We start from the raw sequence: 23,283 nt of genomic DNA on the forward strand, positions 1-23,283 counted from the left end.
CAGTGGCCTGTGAGTTTTGAGTATATTGGACCCATAAATGAATACAGATCGCCGATATACCTACCTCACTCTCTACGGGTAATGAGATGGGTGGCCATTTATAATGCACCTAATGAGTGCAGTTTATTAGGCTAGGGAGCCTGCGCTCAAAGTTGGAGCCTCAGGCACATGATTCAGCTCGCCGATCCTCCAGTTACCTACACTTGTTGATGTCCCGCAAGATTCCAGAGCACTTCTCTCACTTTATGTATTTGAACGTGCCTTCCTCACCTTCTCACTCTCATACACCATGCCGCGACCGCAACCATGAGCTCCCACGAAGAAAATGTCCTGCCTCCCATTGATCCATCCATCTCCGATGAGAATGATTGGTGGGAGTTCGGCTTGTCCGATGTCAAGGTCTTGCGGCCAGGAAAGATGCTTTACGCGAATCTGCTTGAAGCGACTGATGAGAACCCCGTGCAGGTAATTGGTGAGCTGCAGCTCAACCCGAACCAGGAACACTTGGGTAAGCACTCAATAAACTCTATATCTAAATACCGAGTCAACGCGTCTGATCGATTACTTACATCTGTTCTTCTTCCTTTAGCACTCAACCCCGATGCCCTCTCCAAACGAATTATTATCGACGAAGTTACCCATTATGCCTACGGCCAAACAGAAGATCGCAGTGTTGAGCTCTGGGTTGCCGGTAAGGCGGGGTGGTACCGGATCTCGCCCGCCAAAGGCTACCTACCGCACTACAATCGTATGGTTCAGGCCGTGGACATGTACTACTTCTTGATGGACAAACATCAAAATGGGAAAAAGCATATCAATCCTACGTTCAGGAGTTTGTGTGAGCAGGTAGGTCATCATCCTTTGCGACCTCAATACGCGCATCTTCGCGTACAAGCTGGCTCCCCTGCTAATTCCGAGACAGTACGTCTTCCATACGCATGGTGACTGTGAGACAAGGGAACAATCAGCTGAAGTGTTCGGGATGCACGGTCCTTTTTTGCTTCGTTGCATGGTCGAGGATGACGAGGATATGGGGTGGAATAAAACGCACGTCTTCATTCACCTCCGTCGCAAATTCAAGGTATTTAGCCCAAAAATTGTTGCATTTCGAAATGCCGCGATGCTGATTTGGGAACAGGATGAATATAAGGAGATCATGGACCGGTTGTCCCCTCAGTCTGACAAGAGTGACGAGGATGAAGATGAGGATGTTTCTCCAATCACAACTCCTCGACACGATCCAGCCTCAATTGCCAAATCACAAACAGATGCTGTCTACCGCCTGATACAAGATTTAAAGGAAGAAGGCCATTTGGCAAAACGCCGATTAAACTTGGACTTGGTGTGTGAGCGATTATCTGAACGCTATTCATTTAGCAAGGAGAATGCTAGTAAGATCATTGCCGCCAGGGCGGAAGCCGTTCTTGAAAAGTTAGATGAGGAAGAAACATCTGCGGTTCGATGGTCTCGCTATGTCATCCACAGAGAACTCAAATACGCTGCCTCTCAAGACGAACCTCTACCTCCAACTCTATTGACACCCCTACAACCCATCGAAGACTCCAGTGATGACGAGGCTCTTACCCGGACTCAGAAGTCTGTGCTTCGTCCCAAGAATGCCTCCAAGTCTGCGAAAGTGATGGGTAAACGAAATCGCAACTCAACTGCAGATCAACAGGTCACACAGGATGGTGATGATGATGATGATGCGGACGATGACGATGATCCAGACGCGATGTCGGATATTGAAACACCTAGTAAAACCCGTGGACATGAACTCATTCGAACTCCACTGGCATCTGCGAAACCAAAAAATCGGACAAAATCTTTCTTAAATAAAGATAGTCCCGCGGCTGCTCTCTTTAATTCCATTCTCCAAGATACTCCACAACCCTCAAGCTCCCTTACTTCATCTACTCTACCCATTGCGAAGCCAGATTTTGGCGGAATCCCTCCCCTTCCCGATCTGAACAACAATATTGATCCCGACCCTCAACCCGAACCCGAGCCAGAATCAGAGACCTGGACTTGCCGCATGCAAGGATGTCCTATGGTTATAAACACCAAGGGCGATGAACGCCAAAAGGAGATTGAACACCATGCCGGTGAGCATGACTGGGACACACAAATGCGAGTTGAGCTCGTCGAAAAAGAACAGCGCATGCATACTGCTTTTCCCGTTAGCAATCTCATGAAGTATTTGCTTAGCCAGCATTACCAACAGATGCGTGAAGCCTTCCCTGAAATTTACACTGCAAAGAATGGAAACGATGATATCAACGGCAATGCGAATGGAACTGCTTCGCCTGAACACTCCGAGCCCATTGAGAATGGAAATTCGGTTGTCACTCCAAGTCCCCTGTCCCCCGAGGGGCCTGAGGACCATGCTATGAATGGCCATGCAACTTGAATGTCTCCTTGAGGCCCTGACGAACATAACGCCCGAACCCTGACGATTGCATCTGACGAAATTTGCTCGAAGCTAACCTCGCAAACTTAACTTGCTGTTCTAATAGGTACGTTCATTTCTTCATCCCATAAGCAGGATTCCATGTCTGATGATACCATTGCCGCAGACAACAATTCATGTACTTATAGAAAATTGTAACACCCTTTCAGTGAACGTCTTCTTCAGTTCTAAACCAATTCCTGGTCGACTAAAATGACAAACCTATATTCATGGGCCTCGAGCGTTTCTGAATAGCACTGATCCACCTCACCTCCATCAGACATAATAACCTTGGCCCCTCAAGTGTAACTTGGCAATCGATTATGAAACTGGTCTTCTCCCGAGGTTCATATCTGATTGATTAGATCCGCACCTCAACCGCATAAATAAGAATCCCCCCTCCCCATTACTTGTACATAAAATTCCTCTTTCTATTCGATTTCCAAATTTATCTCCTGATATAAACAAACTAAGTTTTTATAATGGCAGATAACCGCCACCTGGCCATAGCCCACCCTCAATGGACCGACGTAATACCTTCTTCCCCTCCTCATCTTGAACGTCGAGTACCGTCTTGCACCGGAAAATCCATTCCCCATCGGATTCGAGGATAGTTTTGATGTGGTTCGCTGGGTAAGGGAAACCCGAGAGACTGTCTTACCTACTACTTGATATACTCTCTTGTCTGCCATGTGTTCAGAGATATATATGCTTACTTTATTTTGGAACAGACTGTTTCAAATGGCACGGAAAAGCTACCAATTGACCTCCAGCGCGGATTTTTGCTAGGTGGCACATCCGCCGGCGCTAATTTCACAATGGATATTGCCCATTTAGCTGTGCAGAAGGGACTATCTCCTTTGCTGACGGGCTTTCTCTTCCTGGCTGGTAGCTTTTGTCATCCCGATGCAAGACCAGCAGAATACAAGGATCGGATTCTAAGCGTAGATAAAATTAATGATGCGCCGGGGCTGACTCGGACATCCATTGATTATTTTGCTGGTATGTTATTATGTTATTTGCGTACATTGTGATATATTATTTTTCACTTTTCTTTTTCTTTTGCTGGTTGATGGATATGTTAATTGGGTTCGTGAGTTAGCTAAATACGGCGCCCCGCCTGAGGATAAGCGTCTTTCATCGCTACTCTTCGAGTCTCATGCCAATCTGGCGCCTAAGGCTATATTTTATGTTTGTGGGTGGGACCCTAGACGGGATGAGGCTTTATTGTTTGGGAACTATTGGAGAAAGAGGGAGTTGCGGTGAAGTCGTATGTTTATCCTGGGTTGCTGCATGGGTTTTGGACGACTTATCCTGATTTAGAGGTTTCGAGAGCTTGGGAGCGAGATTTGATCGAGGGCGTGGGACTTTTGTTGAGATAGCCTTCCCTCGCCGGATTAGATAGTCTGAAGCTCAACGTTAGAGTGAGATTTTCTTCAATGCCAAGTCAAAAATCTGATCTAAATAAAAGAGTCTATCCTGCTCGTGACTCCATATTACCCTGAAACAGTATACTAGATATACCGTTTCTGAAGAATAAACCAAAGTTAAGACAAAAGACCAGCAGTGTGCGTAGCTAAATCTTTGACTGAAGGGTTCATGAAAACAATCCAACATCGACATTCAAATCAACGAATCAGCAAAAGATTCCCAGTTTCATGATGGATATTGGCCAAGTTGTTCTTTAAGTACTCTCAGGCGGATTGCATCATTCTCTAACTCTGCCGTGCAGACATCTTCGAGCAGCTCAGCTCGCTTATCTGGGATCCTGCTTGCTTGTTTGGCACATGAGTCAAAGTCTATGACGACAAAATCGTCCCCGTCTAGGTCTGTAAACATAATGTTTTAAGGATTAAGATCACTGTGAACAAGACCAAGACTAAGGAGATGATTGATGCCCGCCTCAGCCTGACTAACGACTTTCGATATCGACTGGCTTCTCGGAGCCGAACATAAAGTGATCGCCAAGCGTCTCAGCATACCTCTGAAAGCAGAGCCCAGTAATCCGATTATCTTCAACAACATATCCAAGATAACGAACAACGTTTGGGTGGGGATGCTTCAAAAGAATTTCGCAAATTTTCGCTTCTTGGAGCAGCCAAGAGCTGGGTGCTCCTGTACCCTGGTAGCTGGTAAGTTGAGCCCGCTTGATAAGAATGTCTGGCCTGTTGGGATCATCGCATATTTTCAAGTTCAAGTTTGCTTCGAATGAAGGCCATATGTGCTCTTTTGGAATCTTGGTTGGGTGGTGATCTGGTGAAAGGTGGGAAGTCTTCTGGGCTCTTCAAGAGCCCATGAATTTCATGTAAAAAGAAGTCATCACCCTCTTCGAGAACAACGTTAATGCAGGAGAATCTTGGGATGGGCTTAAAGTCCCAGTACTCTGCCATAGAATGAACCTTCATATCTGATGGATGTAAATCAACCTTAAAATTTAGAGTCTGGTAATAGCCTGAGATTCTAGTCTTGAAACCGAGGTACTAGTATGGAGGGTGCTTGACTGTGAGCAAATTATCGGGGTGACTTGGCCACCTTATGTACTACATTTATTAATACTACCTATTAAGTTAGTCGGTTCTCGGTCCTGCTCATGCAGTGCCCAGTTGCATTGGCAATCGCCCTGGGGTTAGGCGTTATTCCAAAGATCCGAAGCGACCGCCATTCGTGATGGCCGAAACAATTTATTTCCCTTTGATTTATGTCCGTTTACTAGGGGGTGTCTGCCATTGGATAATCTTTTCCGACACGTACAACTTGAAACAATTCGATTATGGAATAGGTACACAGTACTATATACCAAAGGGTCAGTACATGCCAACGAACATGTTTGTAAGGCGGCTTTGCGAACCTTGGGTTGCATCACCAATAAGACTAGATGAGCCACAGCCCAAGGAAGCCAGGGCAGGTTCCCATACGGAGGGACCAAAACCTGGAAACGGTGAGGAAGGCTTACCAAACTTTAAAGCGAGATTTTGCTAGCAAAAACTGACACAAGTTTGTATGTAACTCTTTAGCCTAGCACATCTTTATGGCCCAAAGGAGGCCTGGAGAGCGGTTTACGCCCACTCTCCCTAGATGTAAAACTATATACTATACTATACTATATTACTAGTACTTGGAACCGTCTTTGGACATGTAAGATCTGGCATAAACAAATATTCATATGAACAGCAGACAATTACGACTAACATCTATTAACCTGCACAAGTTGAGCCAGGTGCTCAATTGGCATTAGCAGATCAGACAGCTCAATATACCGGTTACGATCAAATAACTTGAGAAAACGACCAACGGTTCTAAGAAGACAAGTGCCACCAAAAGCAAATGACATGCAAGCAAAGAAATTTATCCAGTGAATATAAGAATGATAGAACTAGGGAAAAACTCCAGGCCTCGCAGGAAGCCGATGCTAGATAGAGCACAAGGCCTGCTGTACATGGAAGAAAGTGGGAGAGAGAAGAAAGCTTTTTGACTTTGAGGGGTATACCACGAAACATGCCACATATATCACGAGCAGACATCGAAAAGAGATAAGAAAAAAGAGACGTTGAGAGCAGAGTAGTGTAAAAAGAGGATGGGGAGAGAATAAGACAGTTAATAGAATGGATATGAAGACGCAAGGTCCAGTTGGTCAAACAAATGAGGAAAAGGGGCAATGTATGCAAAGTATGACAGGATGCTGTGATTGAATGTAGTGCAAGCTGTAAGTCAGATGGTGTTATTGAAGAGAATTGAAGAAGATAGAAAATGAGATTGATGCAGGGAGTGTTGTGGGAGTGTTGTGGGAGGAATCCAGTCCTCCGGTTTATAGAGTGTTTATGATTGATTGGCAGTGTGAGCTTCGACAAGGGCTAGAATAAGGTTAGTATTTATGAATCCAAAAAATGATAGATTGGCAGATTGTGAAGGGGGGAAAAACTTACTCTGCAAGACAGAGGATTGTCCCTGTCGAGATTCACAAGCACACTGAAGGGTGCTACCATCCAAGAAGTCCAGCAGAATACTATTAGGAAGCTCTTGCATGTCCTCATCCGGGAGACAGGGAGTTCGGAACTCGGTGAGATGATAGCGCTTGATCATGTTACGAGCAGTCGCGTCGTTGGTTCCAGGTGCAAGCACCAGGTACCCATTCTCGTCAATGCGCATGCAGCGACGCTTCCAGAGAAGCGTATCCGGGAACTGGACGTTGACCTCACCGATTTCGACGGGCTTTGACAGACTCTGGTGCGAAGATGATGGTGAAATTGCAAACTCCCCAGCAGCAACGAAGCTAGTATCTTCCTCTTTGACAGGCGAGCTCAGAGCTCCAATAATGCTACGACGAGATGTAGAGGTGATCGACGACATGCGGCGCATCAGGCGTGAGGCACGAGATCCTTTCTTGTCTTCGGAGGTTGGAGAGGAGTGCAAATTTTCGTCGGTCTTCGAGCGCGAGGAAATAGAGAGCCGGCTTGCGGGACGAGAGACGGGAGCCTGTCGGCTGGAACCAGCAGATGAAATAGACATACTTCGGTAATCTAGGCTGGCGATGGGCTCAGTCGTTGCGGGTCGAGGCGCAGGTTCCACGGATGAGCCATGCTCCACGGTCAGCGGACTAGCTTGAAGATTAAGAACATCGGATTCGGAAGGCTCCGCAGTAGGAGAGCTAGACGAAGTACTAGGTTCGCGTATGATGTGCGCAGTTACAGAGATTGAGTTGGTCCGGCGGGCCATGTTGGGAGTGGGGCGCGAGTCGTGGAGATTCAAGCTTGGCGCACGAGAAAAATCGGGGAGACCGACATCGCCAGGGTAAGAGACAGATGCACGCTTGCGAAGGTTCTCAAAGGAAGAAGAGGTAGACGGTCCGGACGCGGGGTGGGTGGGGACTGTGGGTGTACCCTCCCGACTTGAAAACTTTTCCAAAGCCTTGATGCGGCTTGAGATGCCAGACGAGACATTGATCTTCTTTGCCATGAGGACTGGGGTCGGGGGCGTATTGTCAACATAAGAGCTCGACGCAGATCGACCGCCCATGGCTAGAGTTTGTGAGACAGAAGGCGACGGAAGGCCATTGGGACTCGATACAGCCCGGGATGGGCTTCTCCAGTGATGGCCACCGTTTGGCGAGTTGACAGTGACCGGTCGGGCCTCCTGCACAGTGGCAGATCTCAATTCCTCCATGAAAGAATCGTCTGAAAGAAGACAGTCGTCATCCGAGTATTCGGGAGTTGGCACGTGGATAGGTTCAAGGTGGATCTTCCGTCGCTGGTCTAAGGGAAGAAGAGAGTCCGATTTTCCAACCTTAGGTTCCTGGGGTGTATATTCATCTAGCGGGACAGGGTGAATTGATACGGACACAGGTGCGACCGTGGGCTCGGACTCGGAAACAGGTGGGGATTCAATCGACGGCGCAACGTGGATGGAAACGAGCTCAGGGGCTTCTTCGGGGGTTGGTTCCACAATGGGAACCTCCAACTCTTCAGTAACTGGTGCAGGGGTCTGTGACTTGGGAGAAGGAGAACGATAAAGATCAAGTTCAGATGGTTGTTCTGGAACTTCTGGAATATCAGTGGGGACAGTCTCAAGGGGCATTTCGACATCCGCGCTAGGTGGGACTAGGTTGTCCTTAGTTTCATTTTCATCGGCAATGGTGGGATCCTCCAGCTCCGCACGTGTTTCATCTCCATGAAATGTCTGCAGCGTCTCCAATTTTATAGTCTCCATGTTATCACCATGGTCAGTAGAGAATGTGGTATCGGCGCTGGGTCTTGAAGTATGTGAGGATGGTCCGCCATCGGAATCTGACACAGCGTTGTCGGTCGAGGATTCTGGTTTGGATGGCTCAAAGGATATCTCATTCAAGATTTCCTCCTTTGTCTCAACTGGAACTTCAGGGGGCGCATAATCCGGAGCAGGTGGTTCAGCTGCTGGGAGTGGCTCGGGTGTTGGGAGAGGTTCAAGCGTTGGCAAAGTAACTTCTACCGGCTTTTCCTCTTTTTCCAGCTGCTCCGGTTCGGGTATCTTCGTCTCAACAGACACCGAATTGACATTCTCATTCTCCTTGTTTTCCTCGGGGTCTTGCTTCACATCGGCTTGTCCTTTAGGTTCTTCCCCCTCAGTAATGGTTGACTTTCTCTTCTTCGTATTTTCTGCTCGTTTGGCCATTGCTTTCCGTCGTTGCTGGAGTGCCTTCATCAATCGTTCCTTTTCAGGTGTCAATCCGGACGATGTTGATAATGCACCCAAAGATTTGGCGCCCGGCGACAGTTGAGGTCTCGAAATTGGAATGCTGGGAGGAGGTATGAGAAGTGAAGGGATCGGTGGTGCGCGGCTGCTTGGTCTGGCCGCGAAAGAGCTGCCCTGAGAGCGGGGGCGAGGGGGTTCAGCAGCGGCGGGTGCTTTTCGCACTGAGGATGAGCGCATGTTTGATGGAAGTGAAGCAACGGGCCGTTGCTCTGCATTCTTAGAACTTCCAGATGTACGCGGCCGTCCAGCCTGATCCAAAGATGGGCGTGGTCCATATTTCACCTTGCCGCTGCTTGAATATGTGGAGGCCCGTTCCAATTCTCGCAGTGAGGGGCGTGCCGATTGCGTAGACATCCGTACTTCGTCTGATGGGCGCGGAAACTCGTCCAAAATATTTCGGTATCGGGAACGACTAGAACTGGAATCCGGGGAACGAGGAGTGGGAGAAGTGGTCTCTGAGTGGGTTTCGCTGGGGGCTCCTCGTGAAGGCGGGGGTCTGGAGCTCGCTCGCGATGGAGGGGGACGGAGATCTGGAGAGGTGGTTTCGATCTCCGGGGAAGTTGGAATTGGAGAAGCGATGGGGGGTACGACGGTTGCCTCTGACTTCTGGCTGCCTGACCCTCGTCTCATTTCACTTTTAGGTGGTAATTGCGGTTGTGAAGGCGGCGCCTGCTGCGCCTTTTCCTTGGCCTCCTCCTTTGCACCGCTCTCCTCCGCATCCTCCGTTATTTCCATTAGCCTTCGGCGACGTAGGGAGCTCGTAGACGAAGTAATTGAACCGGAGGCCGTGTGGAGCAGACATGCGGAAGAGAGCGCGCTCTCGTTGAGATCGGAAGCCTGGGTTAAGGGGAGCACAGTATCGTTCGGGGTGAACTTGTCGAGGACCGATTGGAATTGCACATTGCTTCGCGCTAGAGTAAAAAAAGCTTCGTTAGTTTCCCGTCTCAGACCATGGGAGGTGGCGAGATTTGCATACCTAGTATAAGTCTTGACAACCCTTCGGGCATATACCGGAGTATGACTTTTCTGCGCCGGTAGTGCAGAAATCCATAGAGCGGGGATATTTCCTCATAGGTGTCGATGGTGTTGCGCACCTCGGGCACCCCGCCGGTGCCTCGACCGAACAAAGCCACCTCATCTCTGGCGATGTAGTGTAGAAGGATCCTAGAAGGAGAAGCGGTCAGATTCTTGGAGTCTTTCGTGGCATGGTGAGATGTGCAACCTCAAAAAAAAAAAGAGGGCGAGAAAGGGGTGAGACAATAGAAGTATGGCTAGAACCAGGGTTTGGGGGAAGGGAGCCTGGGGATTCGATGGAAGGATTGCGAAGCATTCCGCAACGATGATCTCAACTTACCATCCACCCGCATCAGCAAGAGCGCTTTGGTAGGCTTCGACGACGGCGGGAGTATCTAGCCCATTGAGAGACATGGCGCGAACGACATGGAGACAGGTGAGAGAGCACCGATCGAAGTCAGAAAAGGGGGGAGAAACTTCAGGTGTGAATTGGGTAGCGAACGTGGACTCCCTATCAGCAGGAAGGAAAAGGAGGGGACTGAGAGCGAGAGAGAGAGAGAGAGAGAAGGAACTAGCCAAGAGATCTGGGCCGAGCGAGTCTCGAATGGGGCCAGTTGAGATCTCACGATCGAGATATACCCAATCAAGGCAGATGGAGACTTGACAGAAAGTGGGCGAGGACAAGGAATTGCCAGGACCCAAGGGGATTCTGTTGAGTCTGATAGGCTCTAGCAGACGGAGAAAGCCACGAACCTCGAGCTTCTTTGCCTTCAGGGGGCAGCCGTTTCCATTCGTTCGGCGACTCCACTCGCGGCTATCCCAATTTAAGGTGACCAAATCTGAAACGCCCGTTCCGTTCGGAGTCAATGCTCTTTATAGTTTAGAGAGCGCGATTCGGATTCGGTTAATGGGTAAGCGAAGGAATCCGTGGATTGTAAAAGGGGGAAGTGTTAGCTTACTATGTAGCTTTATTAGCTCTTTCAATAGAAAAGTAATGTACGAGGTCGCAGGGACATTCCCTGTACCACTCCATATCACTGGGGAAGAATGCCATGATCTCATTTAAGCTGATATGAAGCAGGTTATGCCCCGCAGTGTGGTCAAATCACGATCTAGGGGGTTCAATTGTGTACTCCAGGGCTACTAGTATGCGTGCTTTTGCCATGATATGCAGAATTCCACGGTAGATTTGGGTTCCTCCCGAAGTCCAGGCTCTAAACTGGGAAAGATCAGAATGTTAATAGATATTGTAGTGCCTAGATTAGAGTCTCGTATTTGTGTGGGAAATAGTATATACTAGTAGTAATTATATGCAGTTCGTATACTTCGGTGCATTACTCCCGAGTTATTTCATGCAGTAGAAGTACAGCCCTGAAGCACTGAGTGTGCATGTGATAAGATTAAGACAGCCACTATTTAAAACATTCTAACCGCCGTGCATATCAAAAGCATCCAAATATTACAGAAATAGAATTCCAGCTCCAACTGATCTTCATACTTTAAATGGTGGCTCACCCCCAGAACAAGTCCATGGGTCACACTCTCCCATAGTGAAGAGATGGCGCGCATATCCCCGCCCGTACAACTTCCTCGGCGAGCCCCGATGACCAACGTCTCCATTACTTATACCGACCAGCTTCCTCGATAAGAAAAGGAAAAGAGAGAGAAAACTTATGTTCAACATCCAATACATTTACAGGTCAATACAAATCAACGAATCATCATCACCATGGATCTCCCTGCGCTATCTACAATTCCTTCGCTTCCCCAAGAAGCCCAACTCCGTGTACTGGACACTCTCTTCGAACCATCCCCCCGAACTGCACCAATTGATGATTCCCGTACTAGCCAATCAAACATTTTCATCTTACGGTTCTCTCATCGATGCAGTAGGTGGTCGCATGTCGGCCCTCTCTGCTGTCAACTCCCCCACCGACAAGAATGTGCTATTTGGCATCCTGGGTTCCCACCCTCGTCTCGGTCGCGCGCCCGCCAACCCCGAGCATTTGAGCGAGTTAAGTAAAAAAGAGCAGGAACAATTAAATACTGGCGCAGAGGAACAAGCCGAGAAGCTTCTGGAATTGAATGCTGAATACGAGTCACGATTTCCCGGCCTCCGATTTGTGTAAGATTTGATTCCTTAACCCCTCCCCCACATTTGATCCTGGTTGTTTCGCAGAATCGCTGATCTGATCTCTTATAACGATAAGCTCCTTTGTCAACGGCCGCGCCAGAGATGTGATTATGGTCGAAATGCGCCAGCGTATTGACCGGGGAAACGAAGACAAGGAAATTGAGGAGACTATTCAGGTAGGTTTGCCGCTATAATCCTACCTCGCCTTTTAGCGTACTTGGCTATGGAAGAGAGAAGAAGAAAAAAATTAATCTTACTCGTGATAGGCTATGTGTGATATTGCAAAGGACCGAGCCCGAAAGTTACAGGCGCGCATTTAGAAAATAGATAATCCAAAGTATTGATATAGGTGTTATATGAGATGATACGATCAATGAAACAGTTCGGTGCCACCTTTATATGGTAAAAAGTCTAGATGAATCGACTGTCAATTGAGGCTTGTTAGTGATAAGCTCGGGAGAGGCGAAAAGGGTCCATCAACCTATGGGGGCTCCACCTGTTTCTCTCTGGGCCCAATTTGATGTCATCCATCTCCTCCGGTCGTTGCCGCTTAGCCTATCGCTCGTTTTTCCCGGCTTGAACCCTATTCTTTTTTTCTTTTCGTTTTCATTTCTTTTCTCTTTCGTGAATAGATCGTAACCTCTCCTCCTCCCAATTCCTTTGGTCACCCTATATATATACCACTTCATGCGCTCGACGCGCACCACACGATGGTGGAGGGCAGCGCGGACCAGTCATTGCCCCGAGCGTCGACCCCAGCGATAGCAGGGGATGCTAAATCGCCGCTCAGAGCCTCGACATTTCCCGGTATGTGCAGTTTACGAGTTTGGAAAATTGGAGTCTCGCCCAGTTTGATTTCCAATGTACCCCGATTGGTGTTTGTAGTCCTGCACGGGAGCGGGGCTCGTATACATCTTAAGAGGGAGAAAAAAGAAGGAAGAGAAGATTGGATAGATATGACGAGGTCCAGGGTCTATGAAAAGTGAAATTGGCTGACCCAAATATATTCATGCTTTCAGGCTCGGTCAACTCAGAGTTTGCGTCCGGTTCTAGTAACAGCCATCACGATGCGCAACGAAATACTCGCCAACCAGCGGCTATTGGAGGTCCGCTGGTTAGGAACTCGACTTCGAACACGTTGCATGAAACCCGGACAGAAACAAGTGCTATCGATCCGTTATCACAAGTAAGCAGCCAATCTGCCCTTTTGCGCTTACTTCCCAGCCCATCTTACATCATGTCGCGTGCTCCGAAGCGCAAAGCTGGGGAATAGGAATGCGCGCATGCAAGGACCCTCTCTAATGCTTTATATCTTCCTTTTAGCATATCATTCAACGCACGAATACGCAAAAGTCAATTCCCTTAAAACTATTAGGCCGGGCATCGTACGAGGCTGAAGCCCGGGGCTCGGAGTATAACCTGTCAGATCATAGTGCCGCCCGGGGAGATGCAGCATCAAACTCAAAATTGCCTAAGGAAAAGAAGTAAGTTTTCATGATCCTAAATAAGGTCCTGCAGCAGCCTTGTGCTCTGTGTTACCTCCGCAAGATTCCCTAAGAGAGAGAAAAGGGTTAAAAAGGAAACTTTCCCCTACTTCTGATCTTCATCCTCTCCATATGGCAACCCATCGGGAGTTTGGAATCTGCAAACGCCGATGGACTTGCATCCTGAACCATAACCATGAATCTACCACAATTGAATGAAATTGCATGTGACTAACAACACGCTCGCGTCCCTTCTCAACAGAAAAGGTGTCTCTTTCCTAAGTCGCATCATTGGTAACAAGAAAAAAGATACTTGGTCTGAGACAGAGGACGACACTTCAGAAGCAGAGACTAGCCGCATGTCCCTCGATACTGCAAATCAAATAGGGTTTATCCCTCGACATGCAGCACCTTCACGGTACATGAAGGTTAGGGCTCATTTCAAGAAGGACAAAAAATTTGAACATGTATTCCTAGCCCAAGAGCTGCAAGGTTCCAATGAGGAGGAGAAACCCTCAGCTGCAAGTAGACGATTGTCTACTAGATCTACGAAGGATGAAGGCCTAGGCAAGGCAATTTGGGCCATGTGTTTCTCTCATGACGGCAAATATTTAGCAGTGGCTGGACAGGACCAAGTAATCCGGGTATGGGCCGTCATTGCCACACCAGATGAACGGGAAGCAGCTACGGGAGAAGGTGGTGAAAAGTTTCAGGCGCCTGTGTTCTCGCCTAAGCCTGTGCGTGTTTATGAGGGACATAAGGGTAGCATATTGGATCTTAGTTGGAGCAAGGTATGCTATATGAGAACGCTTCCCTTTTAACCACTTCCAGTGTGAGAAAATATGCAGCTAACAAGCACAAATAGAACAATTTCCTACTTTCATCGTCAATGGATAAGACAGTCAGACTATGGCATACTAGTCGATTGGAATGTCTTTGCTGTTTTCAACATGGTGATTTCGTCACCTCAGTCCAGTTTCACCCGAAAGATGATCGCTTCTTTTTGGCTGGCTCTTTGGATACCAAGTTACGACTGTGGAGCATTCCAGACAAGAGTGTCGCTTTTTTAACGGCAGCACCAGATATGATCACGGCTGTGGCGTTTACCCCGAATGGCAAGTATTGCTTGGCTGGATGTTTGAATGGCTTGCTCAATATCTATGATACCGAGGGTCTTAAGGTATCTGGCCAAATCCACGTTCGATCTACTCGAGGGCGCAACACGAAAGGCGCAAAGATTACTGGTATCGAGACCATTATCACCCCTGAGGACGATCCTAGTGGAGATATCAAAATACTGGTTACGAGCAACGATTCACGAGTTCGGGTGTATGATTTCCGCGAACGAACCATCGAAGCCAAATTTCGAGGGAATGAAAACACTTGCAGCCAGATTCGTGCCTCCTTCACAGATGATGGCAAGCATGTGATTTGTGGAAGTGAAGACCGCAAAGCCTACGTCTGGCCTATTGGTGCTGTTGAGCGAGACTCTGATAAAAGGGCCGTGGAGGTGTTCGAAACCCATTCCGCCATCGTCACTGTCGCCATAACAGCTCCTTCCAAAACAAAGCAATTGCTGAGTCTATCTGAAGACCCCATCTACGATATCTGCAACCCGCCCCCAGTGGCCCTCGTGAGCCCCGAAGAGTCTGCACAAACCCCCAAGCAATCAGCACCGGGCGAGGGCAATCACAAACGATCTGCATCAGCCCCACGCGTTTCCATCGTCAATCAGATGGCGCAAGAATCTCCCTCATACCTATCTCGATCCAAGCACATGGACGGGAGCATAATCATCATCGCAGACTACTCGGGTAAGATCAAGGTCCTCCGACAAGACTGCGCCTACCACAAACGGCGCTTCGAAAACTGGAACGAAAACGCGACATTCTCCCGACGTATCCTGCGCCGCTCAAACTCCGCGCGGCACAGCATTGCCTCGTCCACCGGCAAAGACTCAACCCATAAGACCCCCTCCGAGCGTATTATCTCCTGGCGCAACTCTGTCAACCGCCACGGCCGCTCAAGCACCGATGGACCTCGCTCTGGTCTCCGCACCCGCTCTCCCTCCCCCCAACGACCTGCCCCATTTCGACTCTCCTCATCACGCCCCTCAAGTCTCGGACCAAATGAGTCTCTTTCCGTCGTAACTACATCTCCACCTCCTTCTATCCGTCCAAACGGCGTCAATATCGAAAATGGCAGCACCAGTCATTCAACCGAAGAAAATACCAAGCGCCAAAATGGCAATGGAAACGGAAACCATGCAGATCCAAGAAAACTGCCCGTTTCTTCTGCTGATCTCGTGGCGAGCGGCAAGGGTAAAGATAATCCGCTCTGGTTACAGGGTGATCACAGCTATGCGTATTGGAATAAAATCACCCATGATGCATTGGCTGCAAAGTCCCGCAAAGCAAACCAGGATCTTCTTAGCCCGAGCCGGATCTCTGGAGCCGAGCGCAAACTTAGCACAGCTGGTAGTGTGCTTAGTAGTGACTTTGGCTCTGAGGCTGGTGAGCTTGATGATGATATTCTGAAATGTGATCATTGTCGTGGAACGAACTTTCGTGGTGTCAAAGACCGAGGTGGGAAGCAGAGATTGATCTGTGTCCAGTGCAATCGGTCTGTTTCTTGATAATTTTTGAAGGGAATATTCCCGACTTTTTTGGGATTTTTAGGAACTCAAGAATCCCTTGGACATTTTGTACTCTTTTACTTGTATTTTAACATTTTGTGGTTATTGGTCTCGTGTGGATTACTTAAAATTACCACTTGGCATGTATTTTATGGTTGATATGGAATGAATAATGATCTCTATGACATTTTGAATTGATCACTTTTGCATAGTGCTTACACATACATACCTTGAAACAAATGAAGATTTCCAATTCTCTCGACATATTCTCTATCAAATACAATGAACTTGTATTCTATGCAAGTTGGATCGAAAAATTAACAGTCCCCGGGAATGGACTGCGTTCAAGTTTCTAACTGCTTGGTACTAGGTTGACTGTAGTAAGACTTTTGCTATATCTAGCGATTTTTATACACAAGTAGCCCAGAAAGTGCGATAATTCAGTCGCAGGAAATAAATCATGATTTAAAACTCAAAGATCAACTAGATAAATAAGCAATCTACCTAGTAAATTAACCATAGTTAGTAATTTCCAAAGAAAATCGTTATCCCGACCAGATATACTGCATGGAACGTGGCGGGCGATGCCAAGACATCGAAAAAGTCCGGCGACTGATAACTGCCATCGAAACCCCGGACTTCCTCTCACAACCACAACCACAACCACATCCAACACTCCAATTCGCCCTTCTCCAGCGGCCAACGAAATAAAAAGCCGCTAGATCGATATAACCAACAACCCCGATCTATAAAGAATCCCTTACCTCGCCACAACCCCCGCATTATCTTCGCACATTGCCATTCACACCGAACGAACGCCTCACCAAAGCGAGCTTCTCGCCTACCAAAACCAAAATGCCTTACCTCCCAACCTCCCAGGCATTCCTTGAGCAATCTGCTCTCCTTCTAGAAGCATACCCTGACACAGTAAGATATCATCCACCCTTGAACCTTGACATCAATATCAACCTCAACTCAACCGACCCCACCGCCCAATCCATCTTCACACATCGCACAATATAAAGTCAAATCTAACAAACCCCAGCGCATCACAACAAAATACAGCTTCCCCACCGAACGCCCCGCACAACAACTCAAGCGCAAAAAGTCGCAAGCAAAGAAAGAAGCAAAGGGTAATGCCAACAGCACAGAACCCGGATCCGAACCCACTGCACCAGTTGCATCTCTCGTCTTGAAAACCTACCACCCCTCCACTGGTATCTGTCTGAAGTACCAAACGAACAAGCTGCAGGAAGTTGGCCGGTTGATGACTGGATTGGGCAAGTTGGCGGGTGGTGCGGATGTAGCTAGTTTGGGGCTTTCGGGGCCTGGGAATGCGGGCGATGTTGAGATGGGAGACGCAGAAGATACTGCTGGTGCGGTGGCGCAGGGTGCTGCTGCGACACCGGCTGCGGGTGGGAAGACGGCTGGGAAAGGGAAGAAGAAGGGTGGGAAGGGGAAGCGATAGATTCTGTGAATATTTGGTTATGTGTACCAGTGGTGCTTGATATAGAAAAATAATGACTTATGTGGTTCGTTATATACTGATCGATGGTGTATGCGAAGTACATGCTACTATACTTTATCGTTTGTCAGATTCATATGTGGCCTTTGCTCTATTCAATCTTGGAACAATATTAGTGATTGGAATCCATTCTTCGTGGGAATAAGCATGTGGAGATGATGGAGTATGGATGGATTGACCGTCCGCTGATATAGGCTTCGAATATACACTGGCAGGACGTCGTGCCCAGAATTATATAAAGATAGGTTTGGTTGCTTGTGAGACTACGTTTCAAAAACACTGGAGAATGTATAATGTGAACAAGTGATTTAAACATCTAAATACAGAGATCCGCCATCCGTACAATATCGAACAACTTTATAAGTCTAGAAGAGACTTGGGTGGGGGAGAAGTAAGGGGAATTGAACGCCATGCCCATGCGTAACCATTGAGAACAGATCCCATCAATCAATAATAGCAGAAACCAAAACAAAACGTGATATCATGTGAAAAGGCGAAGTGATAATAATACACAGCGCAGGGTATAGAACAAGAAGGGGAGAGGGATTATGAAGGCAACACAACGAGGAGTCTAGAAGTCCTCGTCGAAGTTGAGGCCATCATTGGCAGGAGCCTCACCCTTGTTCTCGGTGTCCTTCTTGGTGCTAGCCATGACACCAGCCTTTTGGTAGTCACCGACACGCTTCTCGAAGAAGTTGGTCTTGCCAGCGAGGGAGATTGACTCCATGAAGTCGAAGGGGTTGGTGGCGTTGTAGTACTTCTTGTTGCCAAGAGCGAGCAGAAGACGGTCAGCAACGAACTCAATGTACTGAGCCATCAGCTTGGAGTTCATGCCGAGGAGAGCGCAAGGAAGAGCATCAGTCAAAAACTCCTGCTCAATGCCAACGGCCTCGACAATGATGTCCTCAACCATCTTGGGGCTGGGGCGGTTGTTCAGGTGGGAGAACAGCAGACAAGCGAAGTCAGTGTGCAGACCCTCATCACGAGAGATAAGCTCGTTGGAGAAGGTAAGACCGGGCATCAGACCACGCTTCTTAAGCCAGAAGATGGAGGCGAAAGAGCCAGAGAAGAAGATACCCTCGACGGCAGCGAAAGCAACGAGACGTTGAGCGAAAGTAGACTCTCGGTCGTTGATCCAGCGGATAGCCCACTCAGCCTTCTTGGCGATGCAAGGAACTAGAAGACAAAGTTAGCCAATATCACGGGGACAGGGGATTTATGATGAACGTACTGGTCTCAATGGCATCGAAGAGGTAGGCGCGCTGCTTAGGCTCCTTGATGTAGGTATCAATGAGAAGGGAGTAGGTCTCGGAGTGGATGTTCTCCATCATAATCTGGAAACCGTAGAAGCAGCGAGCCTCAGGGACCTGAACCTCTCCGCTGAAACGCTCGACCAAGTTCTCGTTGACAATACCGTCGGAAGCAGCGAAGAACGCAAGGACATGGGAAATGAAGTAACGCTCGTCGTCGTTGAGACGGTTGTGCCAGTCGTGAAGATCCTTGGAGAGATCGATCTCCTCAGCAGTCCAGAAGGAGGCCTCGGCCTTCTTGTACATGTGCCAGATCTATTGAGACATGTCAGTCAATTGTTCACAACCACATGGCATACTAGGGGACATTTGCCCCACACTCGTTACGCGTGGGGCGCGTAATGGACACGACTAACCTCGTGGTACTTAATGGGGAACATAACGAAACGGTGGGGGTTCTCCTGCAGGAGAGGTTCGTTGGCCTCAGCGGCCTTGATACCGGCGGCAACCTTGGGGGCTTCGACAGCCTTCTCGGCGGCGACATCGAGAGACTTCAAGGAGGCGGGAACGTTCTCCTTGCCGACGGACTCGAAGTCAAGCTTCTTAATAGGGGAGTCGTTCATTTTGAGGTTCTCGAGGGAGGAAGCAGTCTAAGACCAGACGAAAGATTAGCATTCATGGAGCTCACGACGCGTTTGACACGAGAGGGAAAAGTCGTGACATCACGTACCTGCTTTGATGGAGTAACCTGGGCGGCCATTGTGAATGTCTTTTATACAAATGTTCACGCGGAAAAATGATTGCAAAGATTGGCACTTGAGAAAAGATGCAAAGTCCTGAGTCTGGAGGAAGGAAAGAGTGGAAGGTGGGAGGGGGAAAGAATCAATTAAGTAGTTTGGCGGACGTGAATCTTTTAGCGCGTCGGGGCAAAGTCACGTCGCACGTGACTTCGTGTCGCTTAATCATCCAAGCAAGGCGCGTTCGCCAAAAGGGAAAAACACAACAGAAATGTTCATGCCACTGCGTTTCCACTGTCTTCCGACGCTAGGGGAGTCGATCCATGGCCGTGCCAATGGTAGCCCCCCTGGACCATAACTCAGGACTTTGTGCATTGAAACTGGATTCCATTCTTGGTTATATTGGTTTATGCTAGGGACATTTATACTCTATGAGCTCTACCACTCTTTCAACACCAATTGTGCTTCCAATATATACTTATACATTGATTTCATTTTTCATTTTGTGTCTTTCAAAATGAAAAAAAGCCCGAGCGCCCAGAATAACGCGAGGCCCGGTTTTTTTCGCGTCGTAGGCCAGGTTTTCAGCTTAACGTAATTATACTCCACTATTCCTGTACCCACTACCCAATAAATGCGTTGATCACGATCAGATAAGCCCATAGGTGATCAACGCGCCTGGACGCGACGAGCACAATAGCTCGGATATACGGATCTTACTGGTGCGCAGGAACAGCCAAGCTGAATCTGAATTGGCTGGAACTCGCATCGATGGGGCTTTCGTCGCGTCCAGCTCCATCAACACCTGAAAATCCCCAGAGCACTATGGAAGCTCTCCACAACAAGACCCAGCCACCTTCAGTATGGATCCAAGCAAAAAAGAAAAGAGAAAAACATGAGCCTTTTTCAACTGCTCCTCACAGAATTTGAGATACTCAATTAACTTACCCGTGATCTACATATCCAATTGATAGAACTTTGGAACCATTATGCATATATATTAGTACAAAGCAGTCAGAGATGGTCTCTTAAACCCTAGAAGGAATGAAGGAGCTTAACCCCATAGTAGAGAAGCTGCTGCGAGTGGGGCCTCAGCGCGTCTGACAATGTGCCGATCGACTACTGTATCTCGCGTGTTGGATCTCGCGTCGTCTGGGGGCGAAACAAGGTTTGTCAGTTTCAGGGCTGAGCATGTCGGAGCTGCACGTATCCGGTGTTACCATCCCTTTACTCCACTCAGCAGGTTCGGTGCTTAGGCAACTTAGGCAACACTAGGCAACACTGACATGTTGTACATGCAAGACCCACTAAAAATGCTTTCATGGCACATTGCTGGTGTTTGAGGGGCCCTTCAATCTCCGACCGGTTATCTCCATATAAAAGGCTGAGGGCAGGATTTTTGGGCACTACCCCTTGGCTGTGGCGACGATGTAGCACTAGTAAAACATACTGTTTACTTCTCATTGTTGTTTATCTTCTTCGGAATTGGTCGCTTTTTAGATCCCTACAAAGTGACAAAGCATGTACATATGGCCTCCGGGGCTGTGACCAGTTTTCGAAATATGACAGCACATTACCTTGTTTCAAGTCGCCTAGTAAACTTGAGGTCATCTGCTTTTGGGCTATCTATCATTGTGGCTCTTTGAAGCTCTTATTGAAAGCTCTTTCTCGGAGGTTTGATATGGAAGCTTGATATTCTGCCAGAAGCGCCATTGAATCTTAGACATGAGTGGATTGACGGCTGCATCAAGGCGTCTTCAATGTCGTTGTTTATTCAGAGAGTTGAGGACAGAAGGAGAGGAGGATTGAAACAAAGAAAATAAAGCAGGGCGTGAGCTAATATAGTGCTCTGGATGGTGAACAAATTGCGCAATATTCTTCTAGCTGCTTTGTGCAAAATGATCATGAAGTAACTAGATTTTTCCTGTTTGTACAGTATGTATCATCACTTTTCACAAAAAACTTGAAGGCTCTATCTATCTGCAGCCCAATAAGACACAGAATCCCATACCGCTTTTCAACGCAAACCAGCATATCTCAACCAAATAGAAGAAACAGAACATGCCGTCAGAGACAAATGGGGAATATTCTTTCTATACAACCAAAATAAAAAATCTATAGCTTGTCACGCAGCGAGTCAGGGAGGACTCGGTCTTCTACTCGGCGCATCAACTTGTTGGTCTGCTCCGCCAAGCTGAGGGTAAGGATCTAGATAGACTGTTAGCTGATTCATTACGACATATGGTTTAGATCTAGCACTTACTGTATGGGGAAGGATACGGGCCAAGTGGGCGAAGAAGCCCTTGTAGATGGCCAAGAGGCCCTCTTTGCGAACTGTCTTGACGAGACAATCGAGGGGACCTGCGTAGAGATTACCAGTTTGGTTGTACATACGGGCCATGATGGTATCTGGAGGGATAGAGTTAGCTATGAGGTGTCACAACTCAACGAAGTGCAGGAACTCACCGGGTGGGTGCATGAAACAGCAAACAACAAATCCAGATGCCGCGCTACTTGCAAGGTGTAGCGCAGGTCCCTCCTGCATGCCCAGGTGGTGGGACAAGCGTCGCTTGGCAAAGAAGTATGTAGGAAGCTGGACAGCGCTACCGAATGCAGTACGGATCATAGCGGCGTCAACACCGCGATAGATTCCCTTGATACCCTCGCTCTTGTAAATCTTGCTCAGGCCATCAAAGGAGTTCTTGTAGTTGTGCTGAGTGCCGACAGGGAGGAAAGGTGAAAAGGATTGAAGACGGGTCTTCACAAGAAAGAAGGGAGAACCTGCAGCAGCGCCAATGACACCGGAGGCCGCACCGGCAAAGACATTAACGCCGAGGGATTGGACTTTGGGGTCACTGTAGACACTGGTTGTAAGGTTCGAGCGGATAGGTTCATAAAAGCCTAAACGGCAGCCGTTCAGCAGGACTTGGTAGATGTACTAAATGAATCACAGAGGTCAGTCCATCGACTCTTTGCCTCTGCTCTGTTGAATATAAAAAAGAGGTATGGATGTCCAGCTCCCGACGGGTCACATACAGCAGAACCAATTCCTCGGAATAAACCTCGAGGGCCCTCATTTTGAAGAATGACTTTGACACCGTGCAGAACACCATTGTATTTCTTAGCAACCTCGCTCTTTGTCTGCAATTCGCCTTGTAATTGGAGTCGGATCTTCACAGTCTCGAAACTATGGGTAACGGTGACGGCACCGCACGCCGCGATACCTCCGGCCAAAAACGCGCTATTTAAGCAAAGACCTCATCAGCGCATGTAACTTCAACGGAATTAAATCTTTACAATGGCACTATACCCTGTAGTTGTAGACATAGTGTCTGAAATGAAAATGTATTGCGACCCAAGATTTGAGTCGGTAGTCAGCGAGTGGACCGCAATCGGAGTGGCGAGAAGAGCTCCGCAATGGGATCACCGGAGACCTTGGTAGAGTATGCGAGTAGCGACTGTTGCAAGTAGTACGTATTTAATCGTCCGATATAATGCTACCAATCCACAGGCTTCAAGGTGTCGCACGAGGCAAGGATCTGGGGAAGATGTAGCCTGACACCAAAAGCTTACCAGCGGCTACTAATGGAATTCCGACGCAAGCCAAGATACCCACATCCTGATTGGTCAATTGGATGATGGGACTCCGATTTCAGGAGGCGGTAAAGCGGAGCAATAGTATTTCCGAAGATCCAACGCAGCTGTCTTAAAGTGGTAAGCGGTGGATCAACGGACTAGGACTTGATATCATGTGACTTTTCATCAGCGTAGACTTGCTAAACTTGGGGTATAAAATGACGGCAGAAAAAGCAAAGCGGCAAGCACGTCCA

General features: G+C 48.1%; 8 protein-coding genes across 8 annotated transcripts; 5 read left to right on the forward strand and 3 right to left on the reverse strand.

The window, feature by feature from the left end:
- Positions 1–306: 306 nt before the first annotated feature.
- On the forward strand, positions 307–2,410 carry N7478_004842 (uncharacterized protein; the record flags this gene model as incomplete). The annotated part of the gene is made up of 4 exons (XM_056921056.1): positions 307–508; positions 590–846; positions 923–1,081; positions 1,139–2,410. 4 exons carry the CDS (start codon positions 307–309, stop codon positions 2,408–2,410), a joined length of 1,890 nt encoding a protein of 629 aa, XP_056779093.1.
- Positions 2,411–3,267: 857 nt separating this feature from the next.
- Positions 3,268–3,715, forward strand: N7478_004843 (alpha/beta-hydrolase; the record flags this gene model as incomplete). Its single annotated transcript, XM_056921057.1, has 2 exons — positions 3,268–3,451; positions 3,552–3,715. The coding sequence occupies 2 exons, from the start codon at positions 3,268–3,270 to the stop codon at positions 3,713–3,715; spliced, it is 348 nt and encodes a 115-aa protein (XP_056779094.1).
- Positions 3,716–6,265: 2,550 nt separating this feature from the next.
- Positions 6,266–10,102, reverse strand: N7478_004844 (uncharacterized protein; the record flags this gene model as incomplete). Its single annotated transcript, XM_056921058.1, has 4 exons — positions 6,266–6,300; positions 6,373–9,585; positions 9,651–9,838; positions 10,029–10,102. 4 exons carry the CDS (start codon positions 10,100–10,102, stop codon positions 6,266–6,268), a joined length of 3,510 nt encoding a protein of 1,169 aa, XP_056779095.1.
- Positions 10,103–11,417: 1,315 nt separating this feature from the next.
- On the forward strand, positions 11,418–12,142 carry N7478_004845 (2-oxo-4-hydroxy-4-carboxy-5-ureidoimidazoline decarboxylase; the record flags this gene model as incomplete). Its single annotated transcript, XM_056921059.1, has 4 exons — positions 11,418–11,529; positions 11,579–11,813; positions 11,899–11,998; positions 12,089–12,142. The coding sequence occupies 4 exons, from the start codon at positions 11,418–11,420 to the stop codon at positions 12,140–12,142; spliced, it is 501 nt and encodes a 166-aa protein (XP_056779096.1).
- A 390-nt stretch (positions 12,143–12,532) lies between these two features.
- Positions 12,533–15,941, forward strand: N7478_004846 (WD40 repeat domain-containing protein; the record flags this gene model as incomplete). Its single annotated transcript, XM_056921060.1, has 5 exons — positions 12,533–12,629; positions 12,842–13,008; positions 13,146–13,306; positions 13,569–14,097; positions 14,172–15,941. The coding sequence occupies 5 exons, from the start codon at positions 12,533–12,535 to the stop codon at positions 15,939–15,941; spliced, it is 2,724 nt and encodes a 907-aa protein (XP_056779097.1).
- Positions 15,942–16,796: 855 nt separating this feature from the next.
- Positions 16,797–17,409, forward strand: N7478_004847 (SRP9/SRP21 family protein; the record flags this gene model as incomplete). The annotated part of the gene is made up of 2 exons (XM_056921061.1): positions 16,797–16,868; positions 16,987–17,409. The coding sequence occupies 2 exons, from the start codon at positions 16,797–16,799 to the stop codon at positions 17,407–17,409; spliced, it is 495 nt and encodes a 164-aa protein (XP_056779098.1).
- A 628-nt stretch (positions 17,410–18,037) lies between these two features.
- N7478_004848 (ribonucleotide-diphosphate reductase subunit RNR2) lies at positions 18,038–19,476 on the reverse strand (the record flags this gene model as incomplete). The annotated part of the gene is made up of 4 exons (XM_056921062.1): positions 18,038–18,642; positions 18,698–19,031; positions 19,133–19,366; positions 19,447–19,476. 4 exons carry the CDS (start codon positions 19,474–19,476, stop codon positions 18,038–18,040), a joined length of 1,203 nt encoding a protein of 400 aa, XP_056779099.1.
- Positions 19,477–21,568: 2,092 nt separating this feature from the next.
- N7478_004849 (putative mitochondrial oxaloacetate transporter (Oac)) lies at positions 21,569–22,780 on the reverse strand (the record flags this gene model as incomplete). The annotated part of the gene is made up of 5 exons (XM_056921063.1): positions 21,569–21,661; positions 21,717–21,862; positions 21,920–22,391; positions 22,490–22,694; positions 22,764–22,780. The coding sequence occupies 5 exons, from the start codon at positions 22,778–22,780 to the stop codon at positions 21,569–21,571; spliced, it is 933 nt and encodes a 310-aa protein (XP_056779100.1).
- Between the last annotated feature and the right edge of the window lie 503 nt (positions 22,781–23,283).

This window comes from Penicillium angulare, assembly GCF_028827245.1.
Source record: "Penicillium angulare strain IBT 27051 chromosome Unknown utg000004l_segment0_segment0, whole genome shotgun sequence".
NCBI classification, from domain to species: Eukaryota; Fungi; Ascomycota; class Eurotiomycetes; order Eurotiales; family Aspergillaceae; genus Penicillium; species Penicillium angulare.